At 42.2% G+C, this 15,279-nt stretch overlaps 1 protein-coding gene across 1 annotated transcript in view; it reads right to left on the bottom strand.

The window, feature by feature from the left end:
• Positions 1 to 15,279, bottom strand: part of PRSS54 (serine protease 54) — a 17,426-nt gene extending 2,147 nt beyond the window's left edge. Inside the window, 5 exon segments of the mRNA XM_060185447.1 lie at positions 2,873 to 3,004; positions 3,601 to 3,859; positions 13,150 to 13,321; positions 15,191 to 15,239; positions 15,241 to 15,279. Coding sequence (XP_060041430.1) covers positions 2,873 to 3,004; positions 3,601 to 3,859; positions 13,150 to 13,321; positions 15,191 to 15,239; positions 15,241 to 15,276 — 648 coding nt within the window. The 5' untranslated portion in view covers positions 15,277 to 15,279.

The raw sequence follows: 15,279 nt of genomic DNA, 5'->3' as shown, positions 1-15,279 counted from the left end.
AAATGTGGTAAATGCGACAAGATAGCTACACCAGGTATAATTCACCGTACCCATGTCTCACTCTTGCCTCCTCCTCGAGGAGTATTCACTTCCACTCTCCACTCTTCCCTATCCATGGAAGGTCGGCCATCCTGGTTCCAAGAGGGAGTGGTCAGCCAAAGACTGGCCAGTCACCTTCGGTATCTCTGACTAGAAGAGCTAGACAGTTGCGTATTGTTCACATTTTTTTTGGCTGAGGCACAAAGGAGTGGTGGTGGTTTACAATTTGCAACAGGAAACAATCCAAACAAGAAGCAGAGAGGCAAAAGAGTGACTACCCAAGACCCTGCCCACTCTCAAGCCTGGGTGTTTGCTCATTCTTGGATTTCTGCATGAATTATGTATCTTTTCACTAAACTTCCCCTTTCCCAGAGATACCATGGCAGAAATGCAGGCCAAGGGGAGAAGACAGGAGTGACTGACAGTGTGGCAGTGGAGAGGTGTACACTATAGGGCTTCTCTGATCCCTGGTCTTTCCACGACCACATCCCTGAGGATGCCATTCAGGGCCTCACTCTGCTTCTCATTACATGGCTGGAGGGACTGTTGTTGTGTAGAACTCTGCTTTTATTTTAAATTTTAATTTAATTTAATTTTATTTTCAGTTTTTGACAGTCTCATGCTGCCACACAGTAGAGGGAAAAGATTTCACTTTAGACTTCTGACTGGTTATCCTAGGACAGATGAACAGACTCTCAGCTACACTGTTCTTCTCTACCTGGAGAGAGAGGCTCTATGGCCAAGAGTGGCATGGTTTCCCCTACCTCTACAGCTCCCATTACCAGCTTAACTGATTTGATAGCTTGAGGAAGAAAAATAGTACATGCGAGGACAGTCTGATGAATGTGGACGTTACCATCTAGGTAGATGCCGTCATCAGTGTAGATGTCCTCACCAACCAGTCAACATGGCTTTATAAGTCATTCACCTGGGTTCAGAGATGCTATTTTTTTTTTCTTCCCCTGACCTGGGGTGGAAAGAACTGAAACAACAACAGCTATAGACAAAATGTACCAGGTGTTGGGGTTGGAGAGAGGGGACATACCCCATGGCATCATTATAGAGCAGCTGTTTCATTATGTGAGCCTCAACTTTGACAGTCAACAAAAATTCTTAACAGTTGTGATGGAAATAAGGGAGTAACAGGATGAGTTCAGAGTGACTTTGCTTTTGTTGGATTTCTGAAGACCTTTTAGGCAGGTAATGAACTTGGGTAGTTTATTCTTTATGTGCAAAGTGTGACTTTGAGGACTTCTGGACACTGGAAACACACTTTTAAGAGGCAAAAGTCACAACGTCTTTGTTTAAAGATAGATTGCAAACACAGTTTGGTTATCTAACAAAAGAATTGCATGCAGGTTAAAAATCAATCTGAATTTTTACGTGTGCACTTAAGGGTATAATCATTTAGGTGTAAATAGCTTACCAGGGCTGGGCAGTGATACACCCGGTTAAGCACACATATCACCATGCACAAGGATCTGGGTTCAAGCCCTTGCTCCCCACCTGCAGGGAGGAAGCTTCACGAGTGGTAAAGTAGAGTGGCAGATGTCTTCCCTCTGTCTCCCCACCCCCAATTTATTTCTGTCCTATCTAATGAAAGTGGGGGGGGAGTAAAAAAAAAGCCACCAGAAATAAATATAAATATAGACAGATAGTGATAGAAATAATAGTTAATCGATATCTATGACCTTGGGATAACTACTATAGCTTCCAATTAAAGGAATGGGGATAGAGAACTCTGGTGGTGGGGATGGTACAGAGTTATATCCCTGTTGGCTTATAATTTTGTAAATCAATATTAAGTCACTTATAAAATAAAAAAAATAAAATAGAAAACTACCATGAGCGTAGGTTGGTCATGCAGGCACCAAGCACCAGTGATAACTCTGGTGACTAAATAAATAAATAAATAAATAAGCAGCTTAACTATACCCACTGCATGTTAGATGCACTTATAAAAAATCTTTGGGGGGGGGGCGAGTGGTAGTGCAGAAGTGTAAGTGCACATGGTACAAAGCTCATGGACTGGTGTAAGGATCTCAGTTCAAGCCCCAGGCTCCCCACCTGCAGAGGGGTCACTTCACAAGCAGTGAAGCAGGTCTTCAGGTGTCTATCTTTCTCCCCTCCATTTTCCCCTCCTCTTTCAACTTCTCTGTTCTATCCAACAACAGCTATAACAATAACAACAAAGGCAACAAAAATAGGAAAAATGGCCTCCAGGATCATTGGATTTGTAGTGCAGGCACCAAGCCCCAGCAATAACCCTGGAGGCAAAAGAAATTAAAATAAAATAAAAGTTGTCTTCCATAATTGTTCACTTAAAAAAAAATCTTTGAAATGGGGCATATCTTTGCACCACTTGATATCAGAGTTTTAACAACAGCACATGACTGGGTGCTTATAAATTCTACACATTCTATACATCCACACTGGTACTGCTTTTATCTAGATGTAGGATTTTTTTCTTACAGGAATTAAAAAAAAAAAAACCTTAATCGATAGCATTAGAGTCTAAGATTTGAATTCTGTGACTTCACTCTGAAGATATGCTCAAAGTTTGTTGCATGTGTGCCTGTACTCACGCTTGGAAATTTGTAGCTAGTGAAAACTGACCTAGCTGTGCTTGATCATTACACTGAAAAAATGATGACTGGTTATTTCCACTTAGCCCATTTCTGTGAAATGCTATTCACCCTAGAGACTGCCATGAATCCTAAGTGACAGTCCCTGCCCTTAGAGTTCATCATCCCTCAAAGGGAGGAGTCTCGAGGCTCCCCCTGAAGTAACTATTTGCACTAAGCAATTAGCTTCTACCGCATAGTGTTCTTACCAAACAGACAGCATCAGTTTCTTGCTGTATGTGATTGCCACATCCTGATTTCTGGATTCTGTGTAAGGGACACAGGTCTACGTCTTTCACGGAGATTTTCCTTAGGATACTCATCGTCATGTGATTTCCTGTCTGGACCATGCAACAGAAAGGCCAAGAATTATTAACAAGAAGACATTCTAAGTGAGCTCAACTGCAGCTTATATCCGCAGGGAAGTAAATAGGAAATGTTCTGATAAACCCTTTCTCCTCATAGAAATCAGAACCTATGCCTATTTTTTTTTCCAGAAAGATCTGCCTTTCTTTGAACTTAAAACTGAAAATAAGCAGAGAACCTAAGTACCCTTACTCTATACCCATGGTGAATACATTTCCTTGTTTCTCTATGTCCCAAGGATAAAAGGAAACGTGGCTTAGAAAAGGAGACAAACAACTTCTTGAAGAAACAGTATTCCCTGGTCCCACCCTAACCTTGCACCAATCTCAGGCTGTCTGCTACCTGTGTACTTCTAATTTTGGCAGAAGGACTAGAAGAAAAATGGCCAACTATAAGAATGGCCTCAGGAAAGATATGGACTGGAAATCTTGACTGATGAAGTGAGAATTCCAGTCCACCTATAGAGCCTCAGGCAAGCTGAAGTATTACTGTAAGCCCTAGAAGGGTTCACCCAAGCCATCCCCACGGCTAGCACACACACAGCCTCCTCTAGGAGTAGGAAATCATTAACTGCAGATGTGGGATTCCATCCTGCCACCCAGCAATTTCGCAGGACTTGTTGCATAAGCAGCTTTTTGTTGAGGAAACAAATAGGCTGGACCAGGTCATCAAACTGCATCGCAGTGTCAGTCTTCAAGAGAGCTATATTATTGCTCATTGTGTGGTTTTCAAATTCCTCATGGAGAAGGATAATGTTGATGGGGTACTCTTCGTGAGAAACCACTTTGGCATCCATCTTGGCTATCCCAACTATAGCGATGGCGTCTTTCCTGGAGACAGCAAGGGAATCGAGAAACCAAGTATCACACTTCCTGTTTTCACATGTGCTCTTCTTTGATTTTGACAGGAGAGGCAGAGAGGCAGAGTGCGTGAAAGAGACCCCAGCATCAAAGCTTCCTTCAATGTGATGGGGGCTGGGCTCAAACCTGAGTTGTGCACGTAACAAAAGAGCACACTATCCAAGTGAGCTATTTCACTGATGCCACATCTACTCTTTTTTCAACCTGCAACATTCATCCAACTCATCTTGCCTGGACTAATTTATACTTACACCTTTGAGCCCCAGGAAATCTTTTCTGAACCCTTTGAACCCTTTTCTGAACCCTGAAATCTTTTCTGTCTTCCTTTGTGAACACAGAATTTGGGGGACTAGTCTATGTTAACGTCATTTGTCCTACCACTCTGTTAATCTGAAGACATATTCTTGCTGAATATTTTTTTCACATAGTTGTAACAATAGCAAAAAATGAATATAACCATGATTTTCAAGTATATTTCTACATTGTATGCAAATACACCACAGAGAAATTCTGATTTCATTAATGATAGAGTTCAGTTGGATGTTTTCCCTTGAATCATCCATGACACTACATGAATGAAAAACAAATAAGTGCAAATACCTTAAAACTAAGAGGGCCCTGGGAGACAAACTGGAGGCAAAAAAAAAAAAAAAAAAAGAATGATCAAGACTAAGATTTATTCTTGTCAGCTCCCAGAAGGAAACAGATGGCATATACAAAATAAACTGAGGGAAATTTAATAAAGGGGCTCTTTACAAAGGATGTAGGTGATCCTGTTTGATGGGTGTCTGTAGCTTCCTACTGAGGTGAGGGGTGGGAGGGTCAGATAGAGCTGTGGGGAGTGGTCTTTGGGCTGGAGGAGGCATCCAGACTGCAGTAACCCTCAGGGGGATAGGTACCCTGATCTCACTCTGGCCTCTTGCTATTGTTTCTCTTGTCCAAAGCCAGCTGGAACCCAGAAGGTTCCTTAAGAGAGTTTATCATTATAAGCCACACAGATCAGCTTCTTGGCACCTAGCAGGATAGAGCAAAGTAGAGTCTAGAGGAGGGATTGGCTACCATCCAGCACACCTAGTAATGATGTTGGACTTTAGTGACAAAGAAGGAATCTTTGGGTACCCAGACAAAATTTTCTGTTCAGTTTGGCTATTTATTGTCTGATCCAGGGGGCTTATGACTTAAAAAGGGAATATTAGAGAGTCTGGCAGTAGCACAATGGGTTAAGTGCACGTGACATGAAGCGCAAGGACCAGCATAAGGATCCCGGTTCGAGCCCCCTCCCCCACCTGCAGGGGAGTCGCTTCACGGGTAGTGAAGCAGGTGTGCAGGTGTCTGTCTTTCTCTCGCCCTCTCTGTCTTCCCCTCCTCTCTCCATTTCTCTCTTGTCCTATCCTACAACAACGACATCAATAACAACAATAACAATAACTACAACAATAAAACAAGGGCAACGAAAGGAAATAAATATTTTTTAAAAGGGGGATATTAAAAGCAGGATACAAGGATACTGGGTGTAAAGCAGGCCTCTTATTCAGGCCAATTAGGATGTGTTGTCCACCTGTCAAATTAGATTCTGCCTTCACCACAGCAAGATTTAATTCTAGAAGCCAGAGGGTGGGGAGGAGTGTCTAGTAAGTGCTCAAAAGAAAAAGTATGTGATCCAAAAATTTTATACTTAAATGATCACTCATGTTTTAGTGTACTAAACATTTCTGAATATGGGAGCCGGGTGGTGGCGCAACTGGTTGAGCGCACATGTTACAGAGCACAAGGACCCAGGTTTGAGCCCCCAGCCCCTACCTGCAGGGGAAAGCTTCACAAATGGTGAAGCAGGGCTGTAAGTGTCTCTCTGTCTCTCTCCCTTTCTATCACCCCCTTCCCTCTCAACTTCTTGCTGTGTCTATCCAAATAAATTCAAAGGAGGTCTCGAAACTTTATATCAGGCTCAACCTGACGCTGTTAACTGGCTACAGAAGAAGGGCAAACGCTAGAAGAAGAAGAAGAATAAAGATAATTAAAAAAGAAAAAAAACATTTTGGGTCCATACTCCCAGAGGGACAAAAAATATAAAAGCTATCAGGGGAGGGGATGGGATAGGGAATTCTGATGGTAGGACTTGTATGGAGTTGTACCTCTCTTATCCTATGGTTTTGTCAATGTTTCCTTTTTATAAATAAAAAAAACATTTTTGAATATGCAAAATCAAGGCCATAGAGTTCTTTTGGTCAGTTCTACTATTGAATGGAAAAATCCTAGCAAATGGGCTAATATTAGACTATACTACTAGACTACTACAAACAAAAGAAAAACATTTTAAAGTTATTGGTTGGAATAAAAATGTAAGGCCTGACAATAATCCAGTGGTAAAACTAAAGTCAAAATGGCAGTCAGCAGTAGGAGTAGTGGTTCAGTGGGCAGAGTGCAGAATTGTATGTGAAAAGCACTGGCTGAATCCTTGGCACTATATATGCTGGAGTAGCGCTCTGATCTCTCTCTCTCTCTCTCTCTCTCTTTTTCTCTCTCTTTATACTTAATTTATGTTGCCCTTGTTGTTTTTTTATTGTTGTAGTTATTATTGCTGTTGTTATTGATGTCATTGTTGTTGGATAGGACAGAGAGAAATGGAGAGAGGAGGGGAAGACAGAGAGGGGGAGAGAAAGATAGACACCTGCAGATCTCCTTCACTGCCTGTGAAGGGACTCCCCTGCAGGTACGGAGCTGGGGCTCGAACCGGGATCCTTGTGCTTTGCACCACCTGTGCTTAACCCGCTGCACTACCACCCGACTGCTCCCCCCCCTTTTTTTACTGCCTCTGTCAGTCTAGGAAGATCAAATAGGTTCCCTCTTCCCACTTTATATATTGGATTGTACACCAAGGTTAAAGAATGAACGTTTAAATTTACCTGTGTGTTGTATGCTTTACATTGGGTTCTAGTTCTCCCCCGCCAAGAGAATTAGATCAGTCCTGTTAATTTCGCGGGCCCGCTTGGCCCCGCCCCTAGGAAACCCGCCAGAGTTCCAGAGTGACAGAGTTCCTGGGTTCCAGAGTTCCAGAGTAAGGGAGAGTGTTTGTGCCACCGCAAAGAGACAGCAGAGTTCTGTTTGGTGATTAGTTTGTCTTAGTTTATGAATCATTGTTCCTGAATAAAGAAATACAGCTTCCCTGCCCAGCCGTTGTCTCCGCGTCTCTGTTACCCGCCCGTGAAGCTAGCCAGCCCAGCAAGAGCCTCCGAAATTTTAACAACACCTGTGGATATTCATATAGATCACATATGGACAACTTCAGCACATTCCACCTTAACAGTATCACTCAAAACTTAATAGAGAAAAAGAACACACACAAAAACACCTTGCTGCCTAGATATTTAAAAACTCTATCTTTGGGCAGAGGAACGTAGCATAATGGTTATGCAGACAGACTCTCATGCCTGAGAATCCATAATCCCAGGTTCAATTCCCTGCACCATCATAAACCAGAGCTAAGCAGTGTTCTGGTAAAAAAAAAAAAAAAAAAAAAGGAAATAAAACCCCTCTATCTTTAATAAAATTCTGAGTCAAAAAACCAAAACCAAAACCAAAACTGCAGAGTAGGTAGGAAATACCAATAGTACAAACTACAGACAACATAGAACCTGTCAGGATTTCACCTGGGAATGGCAAAGTGTTTCACTTGAATAATATGCTGCTTTGCTATGTGTGAGGCGCACCACATTGAAGGAAGTTTTGACGCTATGGTTCCTTTCACTCTCTCACTCTTTCTCAGCCTCTTTGCCTCTGTGTCTTTATCTTTATAAGAAAAATATTATTTTTTTAATATTTATTTTTTTGCTCTTGTTGCCCTTGTTTTATTGTTGTTGTTATTATTGTCGTCGTTGTTGGATAGAACAGAGAGAAATGGAAAGAGGAAGGGAAGACAGAGAGGGGGAGAGAAGCGACTGCGAAGCGACTCCCCTGCAGGTGGGGAGCCGGGGGCTCGAACTGGGATCCTTATGCCGGTCCTTGTGCTTTGCGCCACATGCGCTCAACCCGCTGTGCTACCGCCTGACTCCCAAAAATATGAAATTTAACCAAGATTCTCTCCATAGACTACTAATGCTGCAGTAAAAATATATGCATGAAATAAGGTTCTTAAAAGTATACAGTACAGAAGTTTTTTGTTTGGCTGGTTCTTCCCCTCTCTCTCTTTTCAGACTACTGCTGAGCTGTGGTTTATGGTAGTGTGGGGGATTTGAACGTAGGACTATGGGGCCTCAGGCACGAGAATCTTTTTGCATAACCAATATGCTATCTTCCCCCACAAGAATCCATTTTTCCATCTTTAGAGGACTGCATAATCATAGTACTTCCAACATGAATAACTGTGCAGTTGGTAAGAGGAATATAGTAACTATATGTATCTATAACAGACAAGACCTCACAACATTTACAGTGGAGTGAAAAATTAGTGGAATATTGGGTATGGTATGCTTACTAGGTTGTGTGTGTGTGTGTGTTTCCAAAAATCCGTAGGTAAAGACCTAATCTCCACTGTGCCTGTATTTTAGAATTAGAAATAGGACCTTTAAAGAGGTAATTAAGGTTCAGTGAGAACATAATGGGGAGGCCCCAATTCAGTCAGACTGGAGTCCTTATAAGAAGGGAAAAGGCATTATGAGTTCGTATGTGTTTACACACACACACACACACACACACACACACGGTCAGGTGAGGACACAGTGAGAAGGTAATGGTTCCCAGAAGAAACCAGTGCTACCAACACCTTGATCTTGAACTTCTAACATCCAGAATGGTAAGAAATAAATTTCTGTTATCTAAGTCACTTTGTCTATTCTATTTTGTTATGGCATCCCTAACAGATTAATACACAGTGGAAGGAAGGAGATTTTGTCAAAAATTAGCAGAACCCATGTAAACTGGCTCATAATCATCTAGCTATTCATAAATATACTGAGTGTGTAAGAATCTGCAAAAAACTGATGACAGAACATGACTCAAGAGGAGGATACTAGACTGGTCTGGGAGTGGCTCAATAAAGTATTGGACTCTCAACTGTGAGGTCCTAAATTCAATCCTTAGCAGCACATGTACCAGAGTGATGTCTGGTTCTTTCTCTCTCTCCTCCTATCCCTGTCATTAATTAATAAAACATATTTTTAAAATATTTATTTATTTATTTTCCCTTTTGCTGCCCTTGTTTTTCATTGTTGTTGTAGTTATTGTTATTGTTACTGATGTTGTTGATGTTAGATAGGACAGAAAGAAATGGAGCAAGAAGGGGAAGACAGAGAGGGAGAGATAAAGATAGACACCTACAGACCTGCTTCACTGCCTGTGAAGCGACTCCCCTGCAGGTGGGGAGTGGGAGCTCGAAGCGGGATCCTTGAGCTGGTTCCTTGCGCTTAACTCGCTGCACTACTGCACGACTCCCATAAAATATTTTTTAAAAGGATACTAGACACTGAACAACAAGAGATGCTTTTCATTATTAATCCTTTGGTTCCTCATAAACATTATTTTATGTCTATGTATTTTTGTTTAAATGCATGCACGTTCAATTAAAATATAAATAATCTTTAAAATTTGATAGCTGCTCAGTTAAAAGTTACATCCTATATTGACGCCTTTAAACAATGCTTTTGACAGAGATGCCATAACATCCCAAAGTCACCAATAAATCATCTTTATGAGAATAACTAAAAATAAAATACTATAGCTATACAATGTTCCATCAAGGTTCACGCTATAATTTATGTTGCCAATTATAGTAATAATGAACTGGTCCCCATAACTAGAAGATATATATAGCATAAATAGTATGTAAATATACATATTCTTAAATATGACACAGTGATACTACTGTTATGCATACTATCTATATAGTAGTACATATAATATGTACTACATACTATCTGAGTGACTATGACTTATGTGTGATGATCAGATATTATGTTTCCAGTGTATTGTATGTAGATAACCAACCTATGGAGACAACTTTGTGCATAACATTTTTTTAGTAGTTGAAACTATTTCCTTAATGTTGATTTTCAAAAGTGTAATCATTGGCCCAAGAGAATAGGTTTAAAAATATATGTATGTACATATATATGCATATATATTCATACAGCAATATTTATGTTTCCTTTCTAGTTTAAAATAAAGCATGTATTTGCTATGTAGAATTTGGAGACTACAGAGAAGTTCAAAGGAGGCAGAAAATTTGTGTTCTGAGCTTCCAAAGACAAACACTATTGATGTATTTAAATAGTCCTTCAAAACTTTTCTTTATGTATATATGTTTGTGGCAGTCAGATTAAGACTTAAAGTGGGGAGTCGGGAGGTAGGACAGTGAGTTAAGTGCACGTGGAACAAAGCGCAGGGACTGGCCTAAGGATCCTGGTTTGAGCCCCCGACTCCCCACCCGCAAGGGAGTCGCTTCACAAGCGGTGAAGCAAGTCTGCAGGTGTCTGTCTTCCACTCTTCCTCTCTGTCTCTCCGCCTCTCTCCATTTCTCTCTGTCCTATCTAACAATGACAACATCAATAACAACAATAATAACTACAACAAAATTAAAAAAACAAGGGCAACAAAAGGGAAAATAAATGAATACAATATATATATTAAAAAAGACTTAAAGTGGTGGACTGGGGAGACAGCATAATGGTTATGGAAAAGACTTTCATGCCCTAAGCTCTGAGGTCCCAGGTTCAATCCCTAGCATCACCATAAACCAAAGCTGAACAGTGTTCTGGTCTTTCTCTGTGTGTCCGTCTCTCTGTATCTCTCATTAAAATAAAATGTTAAAAGCAAAACTTAAGATGATCTGTTACTCTTTTTTGATATTTACATTTATTGACTAGAGAGAGATGGAGAAGGGGGAGCGGGTGGTAGCGCACTTGGTTAAGCACATGTGGCGAGAAACACAAGGACCTGCATAAGGATTCCGTTTTGAGCCCCCGGTTCCCCACCTGCAGTGGGGGGTCACTTTATAGGCGGTGGAGCAGGTCTGCAGGTGTCTGTCTGTCTCTCCCCCTCTCTGTCTTCCCATCCTCTCTCCATTTCTCTCTGTCCTATCCAACAACGATGATAACAATAACAGCAACAACGATAAACAACAAGGGCAACAAAAGGTGGAAAAATGGCCTCCAGGAGCAGTGGATTTGTAGTGCAAGCACCGAGTCCCAGCAATAACCCTAAAGACTGGAGTCCAGCGGTAGGGCAGCGGGTTAAGCACACGTGGTACAAAGTGCAAGGATCCCTGTAAGGATCCCGGTTCGAGCCCCCAGCTCCCCACCTGCAGGGGAGTCACTTCACAAGCAGTGAAGCATGTCTGCAGGTGTCTGTCTTTCGCTCCCCCTCTCTGTCTTCCCCTCCTCTCTCCATTTCTCTCTGTCCTATCCAACAATGATGATGACATCAATAATAATAATGACTACAACAATAAAACAACAAAGGCAACAAAAAGGAATAAATAAATAAATAAAATAACCCTAAAGACAAAATAACTAAAAGTTTTTAAAAAATGGAGAGGGAAGGATAAAATAGAGAGGGATAAAGACACCTGCAAGACTGGGGTTTTGCACTCAGGTGCTTTAGCGTGGTAATGTGTGTGCTCAACTAGGTACGCCACCACTGGGCCCCTTGTCAGCTTTAAGCTATGCAGAGAACAAACCTTGAGCATGCACCCTACCCCTGAGTGGCCTCTTCTGCTGAACCTTTTCATTCTTTGTTTCTCAGACAGAGAGTGAGCAGAGACACCACAGCAACTCTTCACCATCCATGGAACTCTGATGTCATCCATGGTGATGTCATCCATGGTGCTTATATATAGTGTTGGAACTCAAACCCAGGGCCTCACACACAATAAAGTGTGTGCTCAACCAGGTCATCTATCTTCCAGCCCCAAGGTAAGTGTTATAAGGTAAGGGCTCCTGTCAGTTTTATTAACAATATGAAGAATGGGATGTACAGTATTAAAAGTTAGTGTGATTGTAGTAAAAATGGAAGTGGATATCTTTCTCATAACCGAAGGTCATTTGGATATTTATAACATCATTCCTGGACCATACAAAATTATCAGTTTATCTTAGAGAGACAAATGGTGTTCAGCCACCAAAAGACTGAACAAATTTATCAATTTGAAAAATATTATTTGGGGAGGCCACAGGTAATGGTGCATCCATAAGCAAGGATCTGAGTTCAAGCCCTCACTCCTCAGCCCCCTGCAGAGCTGAAGCTTCACAAGTGGTAAAGCATGTCTGCAGATGTTTCTGTTTCTCTTTCTCTATCTTTTTCTCAGCTCTCGATTTCTCCCTGTTCTATCTAATAAAAAACTAAATAAATAGGGAGCCGGCAGTAGCGCAGTGGGTTAAGCGCAGGTGGCACAGAGTGCAAGGACTGGCATAAGGATCCTGGTTCGAGCCCCCGAGTCGCTTCACAAGCAGTGAAGCAGGTCTGCAGGTGTCTCTTTTTCTCTCCCCCTCTCTGTCTTCCTCTCCTCTCTCCATTTCTCTCTGTCCTATCCAACAACAACAATAATAACTACAACAGCAAGGGCAACAAAAGGGAATAAATAAATATTTTAAAAAATTAAATAAAAAGTAAAAATAGGAGAAAAAAGAAAAAAATGGCCTCCAGGAGCAATGGATTTGTTGTTCAGCCACCAAGCCCCAGAGATGACCCTGGTGACAAAAAAAAAAAAAAAAGCATTTAGAGTAGGGGAAATAGCATACTGCTTGTGCAAAAGACAAAAGACATTCATTCATGCTTGAAACTCTGAAGTCCCAGATTCAATCCCAGGCACTACCATAAACCAGAGCTGAGCAATATAGTTAAAAATAAAAGACAGTATTTAATATTGCTATGGAAAAAAAAAAACTAACTCCTAGATTTAATGAATTTCAAATCCTGCCTATAGTTGCCTTGATAGGGCCAGACCAAATGATTTTGTGAGCTATATATACACAGCCCGTGGGCCAGACATTCCCCACCCCTGCTGTAGAGACTGGAGAAGCAATCCGCCCTCCTTGCAGCTGTGCAGCTGGCAGTCCTCCCAGCAAAGACACCAGACAGGAAAGGCACCAGCCTTAGCAACTAGTGATTTTAGGATCTTAAGACAAACTGGAACAGGCCCCACTGAGCAGATGAAAAGTCACCCTGTCACTCCTAAGCCACTTCCAAGGTGAATAGGAAGCAACCTCCCACCCCCCAACCCCTCGCTTCATCCCAAGTGCTGTGTGGGCCCCAGAGGCAGGGGTACTGGCCTGTTCTGAAAGGCAGATGCGATGCTGAGGATCCAGAACTCACTGAGGATGCTGCCGAAAGCCAGGTGGGTGTACTGGGAATCCTGCAGTGACACCACCCACGGGAACTCCTTGCTTCTGACCAGGCCCTCTTCGGAAGTTTCCATAATGGCCGTGTTCTGGATGCCACATCCTGCAGATGAGGTGCTTAGTCTCACTGCCCACGCAAAGATTTGGTGGTCTGTGGCCATCACCACCACCCACACTCATGACTTCAGGACCCCCTTTCCTGCCGATTCCCCCACTCCTTTTGTCTCCCCCATCTTTGGTTGTCACTAACTCTCCCTTACCCTCTTCACACCCTTTCACTTTATTATTCGTGTGTGTGTGTGTTTTCTCTATGAGAGATCATTGATGGCAACGTTGAATCTGAAACATAGCATAATACATAGCTAATACATAACACATAGCTAATCACTCTCACTCCTCTCCATTTCTCTCTGTCCTAACAATGACGGTATCAGTAACAACAATAATAACTACAATGACAATGAAAAACAACAATGGCAACAAAAGGGAAAATAAATGAATAATTTTTAAAAACCTGGGAAACATAAACTCAAGAATATTCAGGTTCACAGGAAAAGCACAAAGCACATGCCACCAGAGTGACGAGGTCAGTTAGCCTCAGCAACACTATCTCAGCATTTTTTGTGAAGAGAGTTTTATCCTTAGGGGCCAGGCGGTGGTGCACCTGGTTAAGTGCACACACTACAGTGTGCAAGCACTGGGGTTCAAGTCTCTCTCTGGTCCCCACCTGCAAGGGGAAAGCTTCACAAGTGCTGAAGTAGAGCTGCAGGTGTCTTTCTATCTTCCCCTCCCCTCTCAATTTCTGTCTCTATCTAATAGTAAATAAATATATATTTTTAAAAGGTTTTAACCTTGTGAACCTGAGAGTTAACTTTGGAGCCCTGAGAGTTCCAAGACTGTTTTTGAGAACCACATTTTATTGGGTAGAGACAGAAAAATTGAGAGGGGAGGGGGAGGTAGAGAGGGAAAGAGACAGAGAGGGGGAGAGAAAGACAGACACCTTCAGACCTGCTTCACCGCTTGTGAAGTGACTCCCCTGCAAGTGGGGAGCCGGGGGTTTGAACTGGGATCCTTACACCAGTTCTTGCGCTTTGTGCCACGTGCGCTTAACCCACTGCGCTACCACCCGATTCCCTGTTTTCCAGTTTTAATTTCTTTTTTTCCCCTACTTAATTTTATAGGACACAGGGAAATTGATGGGAGGGGAACATAGGAAGACAGAGAGATATCGGCAGCACTACTTCACTGTTCATGAAGCTTCTCCTCTGTAGGTGAGGACTTGGGGGGGTGGGGCTTGAACCTGAGTCATTGTGCATGGGAAAGTGTGTGTTCAGCCAAGTGTGCTGGCCCCTAGTTTTAATTTCTAACATAGTAAGTATGGGGAGGTATAGCTCCATAAGCAAATCATTCATTTGGTATCTTTAGTACTTTTTAAGAATGTAAAGGAGTCATGGCCTGGAAACCAGAAAGTTTGAAGGCTGCTGACATTAAATCACTTCGTACAAGATTTCCAACAGAACCAGAGGTGGGGTGTGTGTATATGGGGGTGGGTGGGAATAGCCTAGTTATGCAAAAAGATTTTTATGCCTGAGGCTCCAAATCCCAAATTCAATCCCTTATACTTGGTTTAAAATAAATATGATAAAATAAAATCTAAAAACCTGGAGACAGACTTTGCCATTCTGTTGCACATGAGAAAACAAGAGTCTGTTTCCTAACTACACTCACCAGAGGGTGAGCCTTGACACCAGACTGCTGAAGCCAAGGTCTCCTGCCACCACACCTCCACCCCAGCACTTTGCCTCTTGCCACAAGCAGCCAATGCTGCCCAGAGCACACAACTGTGCAACTTCTTCCCTGAGCCTTTCCTTGGACATTCAGCACCACTGACTTTTCGGGGATGAATCCCCTGCTATGTTACAGGAGCAGATAACCAGCTAAGATCAGTACGGAAGAAAGAAGCAACACTCACTGGCAGAAGAGTGGGAGACGTAGAGCAGAATTAAGAGCATTCCTCTCATCTCTGCCATCCCCAAAGAGAGCCTCAGCAGACACCATGGG

The sequence above is a fragment of the Erinaceus europaeus genome, chromosome 2, assembly GCF_950295315.1.
Source record: "Erinaceus europaeus chromosome 2, mEriEur2.1, whole genome shotgun sequence".
NCBI lineage: Eukaryota > Metazoa > Chordata > Mammalia > Eulipotyphla > Erinaceidae > Erinaceus > Erinaceus europaeus.
Note: the sequence above shows the minus strand (reverse complement) of the source record. Positions and strands in the feature narration are given on the sequence as shown.